This window comes from Lichenostomus cassidix, chromosome 11, assembly GCF_008360975.1.
Source record: "Lichenostomus cassidix isolate B80296 chromosome 11, HeHo_3.0, whole genome shotgun sequence".
In the NCBI taxonomy this organism is placed as follows: Eukaryota; Metazoa; Chordata; class Aves; order Passeriformes; family Meliphagidae; genus Lichenostomus; species Lichenostomus cassidix.
This window is the reverse complement of record NC_139492.1, coordinates 8,833,411-8,846,332: the sequence shown is the minus strand read 5'-3', so window position 1 is coordinate 8,846,332 and position 12,922 is coordinate 8,833,411. Positions and strand designations below refer to the sequence as shown.

General features: G+C 39.0%; 1 protein-coding gene across 3 annotated transcripts; it reads right to left on the bottom strand.

Moving 5' to 3' along the window:
- On the bottom strand, positions 1-12,915 carry PRMT7 (protein arginine methyltransferase 7). Of its 3 annotated transcripts, none has more exons than XM_085071797.1 (18): positions 12,817-12,915; positions 12,086-12,264; positions 11,313-11,349; positions 11,038-11,187; positions 10,604-10,712; positions 9,782-9,894; positions 8,435-8,676; positions 8,115-8,292; positions 6,922-7,049; positions 6,111-6,270; positions 5,614-5,697; positions 4,532-4,579; positions 3,645-3,734; positions 2,820-2,981; positions 2,610-2,684; positions 1,979-2,139; positions 756-852; positions 1-221 (listed from the first exon to the last, which is right to left on the bottom strand). In XM_085071797.1, the coding sequence occupies exons 2-18, from the start codon at positions 12,178-12,180 to the stop codon at positions 66-68; spliced, it is 2,085 nt and encodes a 694-aa protein (XP_084927923.1). In that variant the 5' UTR covers positions 12,181-12,264; positions 12,817-12,915; the 3' UTR covers positions 1-65. The 3 variants fall into 3 exon arrangements, with proteins under 3 accessions (XP_084927923.1, XP_084927922.1, XP_084927924.1); XM_085071796.1 differs by having other exon boundaries at positions 12,804-12,906; XM_085071798.1 differs by lacking the exon at positions 12,817-12,915 and adding an exon at positions 12,625-12,759.
- Positions 12,916-12,922: the final 7 nt, after the last annotated feature.

Sequence of the window (12,922 nt, the reverse complement as noted above, 5' to 3'; positions counted from 1 at the left end):
TGCTATACAAAAAAAAATACTGTATGTTTATTATAATTTAGGAATATAAGCAAATGGAAAGTATTTTATAACAGCTTAAAATCCATAGCAATTTCTCCTGTCTTTGTGTCAAAATTTATAGCATATGTGACAGCAGTAGGATCTGACAGAATTTCGGATTCAATAATAGAGCTGAAGAAATAAACAGCTTGCTTGCAGTGGGGATTCCATTCACAGCTTCCCTACAGGAGAGAGTTAAAAGTGAAAGCAGTCAAAATCTACAATGTTATTACTATACAGTAACAATGCAGTAAGAGTTCTTGTTCCCAGCAGAGCACACAATGATCAACAGTTATCTCCACCATGGCACACATAACTGGAAATACCATTTGCTACACCACACAGTGAAGTCACTGAGTTAACAGTGGATTTGGTCAAAGAATATTGAGATAGAATACTGAAAACACTCATTCCCCTCCAAATTTTTGCTTTTGTTAAACTGAGATGAGGTATTTGTATGAACAAACTCTACTTTGACCTAGCATCCCATTTAAATTCTGAACTTGATTTCAAACTAGGGAGCACTTGGATGCAAATCAGACTCTCTCATTTTAAGGTATATCCCCTGCTGCCCACAAAAACATGATCAGATATTTCTACTAATTCTCACTACACACTACTCAAACAGTGTAACAAGGGGCAATACACAACCCAAGCAGCAGAGACTCACCACAATCCTACAGACTTTGACATAATAAATTAGATCAAAGATATACCTTTTCATTTGGAATCTGCACCAGTCCTGTACTAACAGAGATATCGGCAGCAAGACAATATTCCATCCACAGAACTGCTCCATGGCTCTTGCCTTTCCTGGGGAGAGAGGCAGGATAAAACCTGTCACTTTACACAATACTGGCAGCTTAAACATTGCACTAGCATTTAAGTGAGAGCTATAAAAGCATAAACAACTTCTTTCCTTGAAAGAAAGCTGAACAGCTGACTGGTTTGGCAATTGGGCAGCAACTTCTAAAGTATTTGCAGATATGAGATCTAAAAAAGGAAAGGAAGAGAACATGTCACAACTACATCTGCTCAGCAGCACAGCCACTTTACCAGCACTGACTAACATGGCATAAATTACATGGCATACTCTTGAGAACTTCCTTTAGGGACCCCAGTTTCTATGAACTCTGAATTAGGAGGAAATATTTACTACACACACCATGTCACTTCAAGTGCCTGCTCCACAAGGAGCAGAGGTCATGCCAGCATGCTGCCTGTAAACACAACTGCTGCAAAGGCAGAGACCTCACACAGATGGCTCTGGAGTCTATGAAAGCTTGAATTTTGTTTAATGAAAAACACAGCAATGTTTATGTAAGCACTAGATAATTTAAAAAAAAAACTTTCTTGGTTTTTAATTCTTAACAGCATTTCAAGTTTGAACAGAATTAAGTACAATCCAGAGTTATGGTGGAAAGTATCTCAGAAGATGTGGCAAATACCAAGATTGCCAGGATTGTAGTTAGAAGGAAGAATAGTATATACATTAAAAGCTATTAACACAGTAATTTTAAAGCTATTAAATATAATTTATTAATTAGTAAACACAATAATTTGACAAGCTAAAGTAGGAGCTTTTTCTGCAAGAACTCAGCAATAGGCAACATGCAGAAAGATTAAAAACATCCAGATAATGTTTTATGTTCTCTTCAATGATAAACTAATCTATTTAAATTTTAAATCATGGTGACAGGTAGTAAAACGTTATTTTTTCAAACATTATATAATCTAATAATATTTAATATTATTGTATTATTGTTGTAGCCTACTGTGAATAGCCACAGGAAGTTTGTGTCAGAGCATCCTCCACAACCTTAGGTCACATTATTAAAAACTGCCAAGTACATTCCCACCAGTTAAGTGTAATAAAGAGCTTGAATAGGAGGTATAAAATGCATGATGACAAACTATTTATTGCAGTGAGCAAACTGACCGTAAGAGATTTACAGAACCCTCTGTGCTGAGACAGTGTTGTGGTACAGTCTTTGTGAAGTCAAATGTCAAAACTTCCTGTGGGTCTGAGAGCGACTTGCAAGGATATTCCCACAGTGGGTGAGGTTCTGCTTCCTTGGATTCCCTAAAATTCAGAGAATTCTGAAGAAAGGAATAAAATTAACTGAAAACAATAGAAATGCAAACAGTCTGGGTTTTCAAGTTAATTATGGGCCCTGATATGGGCCCTGAACCCAGAGTATTTAAGCAATAAAGCTGCAAGAGGGCAGGAGTGCACTTCTTAGGCCCCAGGGAAAAAATGGCCTACATGCATGGCCCTCAGTCCTGAAACAGAAATGGGCACTTTCAAAATACAATGCCTTGAAATCTTCTCCCTCTAGATGAATTCCACTGTACAGCTGCCTTTACTCTTCCACAATTACTGTAAAAGTAATCTCAATGGCTAACTCAAGTATGGATATTAATAGCCCAGCTCTAGAAACTGATACAAATGAATCTCAAATAATGGTGTTCTGCCTAACACACAAGCTTTTCAACAGTCACTAAACACTTTATTAAGCCAAACTGAATTTTTGTTTTGCTGAGACTTATGCTGGAACTATTTTTCTTACTTTAATCATATCATCCATAGTCTGGACATCAAAACCTTCACAGGTGCCACATGGACTCCGGATTCTCCATAAGTCCTATAAAAGACAACAGGGTTTTGTTTGGCTTTATTAAAGGAAATAAGAAATCTTAAAATAATTTTAGCTGTAGCTTAGACATTTGATGGCAAACCAGTTTTAAGTGGATTTGTGTAAATATCTAAACAATCTCACCTGGAATTCCACAATCATCATATGCAAAGAAGCAGACTGAGGTAGGACTGTGACATTGCTGGCAAGGTGAGTGCTCACAGCTGTCCTGGCATACCAGAAATACAGGTTATGCCACGGCAACAAACTTGTAGTGAAAAATGGCTCTCCCACAAGGACAGAAATCTTGGCAAAGAAAGGAAGAGATAAACAGCATTATAATAAAGAACAACAACTCACAACACAGGCTGTTTAGATCTTCCAATAGCTACCAGTGCAATATATTAAGTGAAGTCATCTAGATAAAAACAACTACTGCTCCCTAGGGATTTAATTACTGTATACTGCATGAACAGCACACTGGACATTGTTTTGTGGGTTTAGTTACCACATTTTAAATTGAATTTTCAAGCAACAAAGTTTGTGAGAAAGTACTGCTGTTTAAGTTTGGAAGGCTTTGTAATGAGTCATAGAATTCTGAAGCTTTTACGTATGTTATTATTTCCAGATAGATTGCAATCTTCTTGAGTGGCCTGTGAAAGAGCTACAATCTTGTAGAACATGTGCAGTTAAACCAGTTAAACTGCCTTAACAAGGGAAAAGTCAGGGAAACAAGCAGGGAAAGTCAGATCCTTTCAAAAAGAAAGCAACAACCCTGCCACAGTCTTTAGTCTCCTTTAGTTTCAGTGGCACATGGTGTGAACTATTTACTCATTACATTTTATATGAACCAGGATGTAACAGGACTTGTTGTGGTTACAATGGAACAGCAGGAAAGCAAGATTCATGTTTACCCTCTACTGCCTACCAACTCCCTGAAATTCAGTATATTGGACAACTGTAACATACCTTTTTATCTTCCAAATGATAAGGCTTCAGCAACTCAGGACGTGCTTCTATTATTTTAATTTTATCTTCAAGTTGATTTGCTTTAAAAAACTAAAATCAAAAAACAGCACACTGTCAAGAGCCACAGTTGAGACTCAAACCCATACCAAAACAGCATTTTTTGAAAACAAATTATAAAAAAAACCCCAGTAAGCCAGAAGAAATTTTAAAAAAACTGCCTGCCATAACTCATGAGGATGATACAAGTCTGTTCTTGAAGCCTGCATGCACATAGAGCCAACATGTCACACCTAGGGAACTAAAGCACCTCCTTCCATATTCTTTCAATTACCTATATAAAAAGGCAGATATCACAAGTTGCCTCAACTTCATTCATTTGTACTTTGATGCATATAAGAAGGATAATCAAGAAAGGTAAGAATCACTTCAACTATGAATACACAGCATATTTAGCTTCTCTTTGAGAAAGGCTTGGCTCCTCATTTGCCCACCATTCCTGTTTCTGCACTCCTGAGCCACAGACCTCTTTCAAATCCACAGTGTCAACTAAAGGAGCCACAGCCAAATGATGACTTCAGGAAGCTGCTTCCAGTCACTTCTCATGCACCAGCTGCCTCTCCTGAACAGCCTCCACTCCACTGGCAGAGCCTTCTGTGCCCTTCCCCAAGGCAAACAGCAGAGCAGGCATTCCCAATTTGTCTCAGCTGGAAGACAGACCTGCTGGATGCTGCTAGCCAGGCAAGCTTTGGGATGTTCTCACTAATCCTCACAAGCAGCCTGGCTTTTATCACCAAGGCAATGGCAGCAGCAGAGCAGCAGCTCAAGCAAAAAAGCCAAGAGACATCTGCAAGGAGAGATCCAGCTTGAACAGAAAACTGAATACTCACTTTTTCCATGACAGAACAGGACACACCAGAGTTTTCTAATGTAAACACCTAATGAAAATACAAAACAGTTAAGTCAAACTAACTTCATATAGTTTTTAATTAAAAGAATATGTAACTGAAGAAAGAAGGAACATTTTGATGCCCTAGTGACCACAGTTTGTAAGAACCAACCATCTATTCCACAGCCCACTACCATGGACTTTTTTAACTACCAAACACCCCCAATAACTACAGGCTAAATAATGCTGTTTTCACAGAAATACAAGGAAAAAAACCTCAACAGAATGCAAATATTTATTTTCCAGTTTTAAGCTGCACACAGCATATCAACATTTGCTCTAGGCACACATTTACTCCTGAACAAATGCAAGCATATTGCCAGTGTGCCAAATTGCAAATACTGCTTAACACAACCTGGCTTTATCACCTGCAAACTGCTCAGAAGCCTTTTGCAGTAAGAAAAAACATTCATTTTTATCCAAAATTGGTGAATAATTAAGCAATATGGTACATTCCTCAGAATTATATTACGTAACACATTCCCAGATATTCAGTTCAACTGTAACAAATTTTAGTTTAAAGAGGTCCATAGCATCAAGAAAAGCATTTACATATGTGAGACAGCCAGGCAGCTCTCAGTTCTCATTTACATACAGACCCAGTATTCTTACTGCTTCCTATTTTGCTCTTATGGATCTTCCACTCAAGACCAGATAATAAATGCAATTATGGAATTGCAAACATGAAAAATGAAAAAAAGAACTGCCAGACACTTAGGTCCATAGCAAGAGTGTTTCAAAAGCACCAAGATACAAGATGGCAAACAAGAAGCAGTGAAGAATAAGGAACGGTACTTTCCTTCAAAACTACACACTGGTAAACGTCAAATCTGGTAATTATTATCTTCCTAGATTTCAGCTTGACCAGAGATAAATTTAACCTCCCCTTCAACACAATGTGAATCTATTCCTCACTTGAAGACGCACTGAGAACAGTTGAAAAATGGGCTGGAAATGATCTATATGAGAGAAAAACACCAAGCTAAAATGCAAAGGTCTGAAAAAGGGGATGAAGTACTGTACCTGCTTTGCTCCAAGATAATGAGCCAGCACAGGCAGCAGACTGCCATCACTGATGCAAAGGCAAACACTATCTGGTTTCATAACCTACAGAAAATAAAATAGTAATTGTTATTCTTATTCCAGAGGGAAAAGTTTTCTGCATTTGATACACTTTCATATCAAATAATGTAAAACATTCTCACGCAATGCCCTTGGCTTAGGTCTGAAAAAGTTTGCTCAAGTATTGGATGTCTTCATTCAACTACCAATACTACATGTACACAAACACACAGAGCTGCTACAAATTCTATACAAAAATGGCTGCTTACCACTTCAAAATGTAACACCAAAGTTTTCCAGACAGAAATAAAACCTCTATCTGCTGATGGAAAAAAATATACTTTGCGAGCAAAGACCTTTGCAGGGGACAAACAAATTCCACAAATAATTACTGCAAATAAACCAATGTGTGAATCCATCACAGAAGCCAATGAAACCTGCAGGCAACAAGCACTCACTTTCCTCAGGGCCTTGATGTATTGGTGTGTTCGGTTCTGATCATTCAACTCCCCAAAGCGGGGTCTGTTCCAAACCAGATGAGCACGACACCTACAGACAGGACTCTCCACATGAACATCTGCTTTATGCTCCTCCTCAGCTGCTTTATTCTCCTCTTCCCTGCAAAAAATTTCAATGAAGTACCAACTACAGCATCAGCGACATGTTTTTGCAAACAGACACATTTATGCATTTTGGTTGATACACGTATTAATGCTACAAACTCTGCTGGCACTTTTTCAATATTACTGGTTCTCCAGAGACACTTTGTAACTCTGCACTCCCAAATGAAGAGAGGCCAAAAAGAATTTTCACCTTCTTTAAAAGACAAAACCAAGAACCAGTCCCCACTTTCCCACTAACTGTGATGACTGGATACTTTAGGCTTTACTCTTTTAGCAAACAGTTATATGTTTGGATTCGTAAGTAAAAAAGGCACAGCAAATTCAGACATTTTAAAGCTAGCACTGGTTTTAAAAAAATGTTAGCTGCTATTGTTATCACAACCAACATGACTAAGCTCATCAACATCAACCATGAGTGGCTTTTTTTGTCAGAGAATGCAACCAGGTACAAGGCAGGAGCTTGCAATCCAACTGTGTTTTTATGCATAATGTGTATTTTCCACCTATGCATTGTCCATGAAGCAGCCTTTAAAATTTTTCTAGTCTTTAGGTTCTTATCTTGCTCTTCTACAAAAGCAGATGCTCTAAGTGCAGCAAATATTCAAGCTTGGAGTAAAATACCAGCCCTTTTCACAGAGATTGTTACCTGGCTTTCTGCAAGTTATACCACACAGAGTACTCATCACGACAGGCAGTCAGCAACAACTTCTCCCCCTGGAGAACTGGTTCTTCATTTGGAAGAAAATAAACACACTGCATCCAGTGATCTCTCCACTGAAAAGGGTTGATATACAAAACCTTAGGAACTCACTCATAAATAGCAAATGGAAAGTAAACAAATAGCTGGAAATCAATTAAGAAAAACGGGCACAACTTTGAAGACACAAGATTAATTTAAAGAATCTTGTTCAAGTTAGCAAGGCTGAATAAAGACCAGTATCACACATTGAATAATATTGATTTCTTGCAACAGAATAAGCCTGAGACCATTGGCTTGCTCACTAACCAAGCTTCCGTTTCAACCAAATGAAAAACAATCCAATTAATGCTTTGCATTTATTAATGCTGTTTCACCTCCACAGTTCACTTGTGTTAGAACCTGGACTGAATTGCTGACAGCCTCATGCACCTAAAATTAGGTCACTTAGCTCACTCTGATCACAGTACAACTATTTTGTGTTTCAAAAAGCTGTTTTTTGCACTGCAAATATCCCATGTTGAGCAGTCATTCTAAGCTGACTGAGCGTCTCGAAGTTTGATAATGTCAAATTTTATTCTCAAACATGGTAAATGTAGAAATCAATCATTTTGTAACTTCTTTTTGACTAAGTTTACCCTACTAGTAAATACATTCACACAAAAACACAGCAATGTGACTTATAGTGTTTCTCTGATTATCCATATCAATACAGCATTTTCCTACACCAGCTTTTTTTTTTTTTTTAATGGGAGTATAAATATACTACCATAAACATAACACTTATTTGGAACTACAAATGGAAGCAAACCACAGACCAGTATTTTAACCAGGCATAGAGACTAGTTAAGGAAAAATACATGGAAACCTTTATTTCTTGAAAGTAAAAGAAATAACAATATCTGGAAGACAGCTTCAGTCTTTCAGCTTTACATAAAAGATTAAAGTTTAACATTACAGAAAACCTAAAATGGGCACATACTATAGCTAAAATTTCTACAATTTGCTTATTCAGCATCTTCCAATACATTAAACATTAGCAAAGTTCCTAAGCAATTTAAGGCAGAGCTGCTTAAACCCCCCAGTACTCAAAAGAGTTGCTCAGTCATCTGACAATGGTACCTGAAGGTTCAGTATTTTACCTGCAAAGCAGAAGTGGGTTTTACCCAGTAGGGAGCCATTGTGCAGTTTATCATCCCAGAGGGGTCCATGTCAATATCCCACCAGGAAAGTACGATCTGTGCCTTGCCAGATTTCACAGGCTCCAGCTGCACTCTGTAGTAGGTAGGAGCACTCTGCACTGGCTTACTGAAATCCACACTGCAGAGAAGCATGAAAATTGTAAAAAGAAATAGTTTAGCATTCTTCAGAAATTCTCACCAGCTTCTTATGCTGAATGCATAGCTTATATGAAAGGCATAACAGTGTAACTTTGCTTTGAACAAAGCAATGTCTGCCTTACCTGAACATTGTCACCACATCACTAAGGGTAGTGAAGTCACTTGAAGGCATCTGGTTCAGCTGGATATCACAAACAGAAGGAACACCTGGACAGTTCTCCATTTCTGAAGGAGGAACAAGAATTTTTTCACCATCCTCTGCTTCAACATGAATAGGAAACAGTTTCTTCCAGGACCACATTCGTTTGGATTCCACTAACTGGACATACACTGTTGCCCTGTGAGGCACTGCCTCACATCCTTCCTGAGTGTTCAAAACAAAGGGTAAACACATTCAATAAGTTTGACTTATTAACATGAGTGAGAACTAAGTAGGTCGAAATGCAAGCCCATTTAAAGAAAAGTTGGACTGGGAGCTTTGAAATCTAAAACACAAGTTATTTTGGAGACGTTTTAACACCAAAGCAATTTCTCTCTCGGTGAAATACAAGACACATATCTATCCTGTTCAGCAAGGCCAGGTTACTTTATTAATCATACAACATTATCAGCTTACTAGCCTCAGTTAAACTTGCATTTCCATTCTCATTCTGAAATAACAGATCTAACCTGAGCTTCTCAAGGCAGAAAACTACTAAGCTATCAACAACAGAGGAGAGTTGCTGACTACAATGAGAAAATAAGAAAAATAATGGCTAAAATATTTATGCAAGGACAACTTTGTATCCACGTTTAAAGATGAGAAAACATACATGTTATCCTAAAAATCCCACTATGAACTAAGAGCCAACCACGAAGTCCAAAACCAATACATCTACAGAAAAAAGACTAATTGCAATTTAGAGTTATATATGGAGAGCGGTACAAAGTTATGGTGTGTTACTGTCTTTATATGTAAGCTGGTGAAAGAAAACCTAGAAACCTAAATAAAGTTTTGCCATACATATTTTAATTAAAGGAAGATATTAGAAAATGCCAAAGAGAAAGCCCTAAAATTTTACCTATGGATTATATGTAAAAAAAAACTTAAATACAGTGCTCGAAATATTTTCATATATGGAGTAGTAAGAGCACAATAGAAAAAAAACCAAACAACCAAAAATGAACCAATGCCTGGGAGGTGACTTCAGGAGAATTTAGTTTTTTTAAAACATCTTGGAACAAAGATGTTATTAAGGAGAGCTTCAAGTCAGAACTGGATGCCTTTCTGAAAGATGTTTGTTAACCAGCAAGTTACTGGTTTGAACACAAAACAACTAGGTGGAATTTCAGAGCCTGTGATTTACTACCAGAGCTGATGGTGTATTTACCAAGGGATACAAAAGCCGAAGTTCTGTGTAATCTCTACTTTACTTCAAAAAAAGGCAGAAGCATTTTTCTACGAACAGATATGGCACACTTTTTCTTACCTGTACAAGGTATTTGTGTGCATGTTCATAGGTTGGTAAAGCTCCTTCTCCTATCAGCTCTGTATCAAATAATTCTGTTACCAGGATGTTTGCCCGACACTGCATATCCCCATCTAAAAGACAGACATTAATATTGTAATATTAAGTCTTTATGTAAGTCTTTCAAGAAGATGTTATCCTGAAAACGTAAGTAATTAATAACTTAGACAATCTGCTGAAGACTGAAAATTATTTTCCATTTGAAATATGACTACTGAAATACTACTAGAATACTTTAAATTTCTAGTGCTATTTTCTAGACTGTAAAGTATCACAGAACTGTTAAAGCTGGAAAAGAACTTAAAGCTCATCAAGTAAAACCACCAACCCAGCACTATCACCATGTTCACCACTAAACCATGTCGTCACGTGCCATATCCAAATGCTTCTGAACACTCCCAGGGATGGTGACTCCACCCCTTCCCTAGACAGTCTGTTCAACATTTTACAACCCTTTCTGGCAAAAAAAAAATTCCTAATCTCCGATCTAAACCTCCCCTGGCAGAACTTGAGACAATTTCCTCTCATCCTGTCACTTGTTGCCTGGGAGAGGAGGCCAACCCTCCCCTGGCTATGACCTCCTTTCAGGCAGTTGTAGAGATAAGGTCTCCCCAGAGCCTCTTCTTTGTCAAGCTGAGTCCCCCCAGCTGCCCTCAGACTTCTGCTCCAGCCCCTTCACAAGAATTAGCTTGTTTTAAATAAAAATGGACAAAGAATGAGACATATTCCTTCATGGTTTTCAGGTAATTGTCAATTATTTTAAGCCTAGCCTATTTTTCTCACCTGGGCCAACTGTAACTTCAGTGGAATGCTTGTTGATTACTTTGATCTTGTCAGAAAAACCGTTTTTCTCCACTATCTTCACAGCAGCATTTGCCATGGGCTTGAACACCTGTGAACAGCAGGAGTGTAGAAAATACTCATATTTTTTCAAAAACTTGGTTAAAGTACCATTTTATACTTGACTTTTGATAAAAAGCAGATACAATCAAATACAAGAAAATTTGACTTAGAAATCATCATCTGTACATTTACAGAAACTGTCCTAAAATAAAAAATGTACTGTACATTTTCAATTACATTCTCCTAAGACCCAAGTGGTTTTGACACATATCAAAAATAACAAATGCACCCACTCCACTGATGGTGCACTGAAGCCCAAGAAAGCAGCTGTGAACACAAATGAGGAACAGGTGCAACCCCTAACAAATGCTCACCTCGACTGCATAGCAGAAATCTGCCCCAGCTGAAGCTGCCATCATGGACAGGAGTCCTGTGCCAGTCCCTATGTCCAGCACAATTGCCTTCTCACCTCTGTCTTTTACTCTGCTCACTGCAGCACGAATACCTTGGTAGTATTTCACATTCTGTGGAGAAGAAAAACATCAGCAATTCTTTCAGAAAAACCTATATAACATGCAATGACAGCTATTCAAGAGAAATGATATGGCTCTCTTCTCACCATTCAAAAGATTTTTGCCTCTATACTTACTCTGTCCTTATCGTGAAGCATATCTGCATAGCGTGACCTGCAACAAAAAACATTCCAGTTAACATACTCCATTCTGCAAAGCAACTGGTCCCCATGGCCCATAAATGCACAAACAACTGACATGCTCTTTGAGAATCTGAAGTGTTTCTCAGATCTAAGTGATAATGTAATTTCAGCGATCTGGCCATGAGCATATAAATGAACTCATGAACCACTGGCACAAATCCCCTCCAAGGCACTGAACTATGAACAAACAGCTATGAAGCAGCACCTGGGACAGATGCAGAGTCATACAAACCAATGAAAGACAGACTACTAACAATCTATCATTTGTTACTAAGACTTAAACTTTTTTGGTTCCCATTTCTTCATAAAATATATCTTCCCACTATTTCTGGCTATTACATGAAGGGCTTAAAAAGCTAGAACAGGAACAGACAACTGGCTGTTTGTTGCACTGGCATTTATAAGAAATTTAGTCAATGCAACTTGCCACAACTCAGTCATTGTATTGGTATCAGTCCCACAGAAAACATTAAAAAATTTAGAAGGAAACTACTTGGAAACTAGTTTACAAAATTCTACATTGACAGTTCTGCCTTGTACATCATTGACAGTTCTGCCTTGACATTTAAACTATTCTATAGTCTGTTCACCTTATGCCCTTAGAACTTCTGCAAAGACAGACCCCCAATCTGTCATTAAAAAAAAAGTTGCATTTGCTGATTTTTTTGCATCTTTAAGAGAACAAGCAGCTACTTTTTTGAGCATACCTTGCAATCTCCTGGTGGTAGTCATAATCCTCACCCTCTTCTAACCACTCCATCGAACCTGTGGTTGGATTAGCTCTTCCACAAAAGGTCTTCATGATCAATCTCAATTTATATTGTATTATTTATGTATTACGCGTAATTTTGCTGCTTTTGCTTCAGTGTAATACACCAAATACTAGCTGTAAAAAAAAAATGACAAAACACAACAACCAACCATAAAACTTTTAGTAAACACAACAGGCATCCCTTCAGCTCTGCATACTTGTACATTTTTCCCACCCCACCTGCCTTGGCCAGAAGCATTGGTGACTGCTTTACGCTTTTTTCATAAGGACGTTTTCAGCTAAAATCTACCGCCTAGTCCCAGGCTGAGAGGGGACAAGGAAGATCTCGTAGTTCCAACCCCCTGAGAACAGCGCAGCGCAGAAAAACCCACCCCAGCAGTAAATCTTTATGGAAAAACACCTCCCCATGGTGAAGCCCGTCGGGCCGGCGGCTGCCCCTAACCTGGAGTCCCCACACGCTGCCCGAGAGTGAACCTGCAATCCCCACGCTGAGACCAGGACAGGCCCGGCCCTCCCCGCCTCAGCAACAAGCTGCCGTGAGGGACGGCGGAGGGTTCTCCAACATCGCCTGCCCGGAACCACCGCCGCGGGCCCGAGAAGCGCGGGCTCGTCCCTTCCTCAGTGCCTCAGGCACCTCGGCAAGCCGCCCGTACCTTCCCCGCTCACCGCGTGCGCTGCCGGAGCCGCGGGCACTCCGCCCTCCCTCACCCGAGCCGGCCCGGCGCGCCCCGCGCGGCGCTGCCGAGCTGAGCTCCCGCCCCTTCCGCGGCGC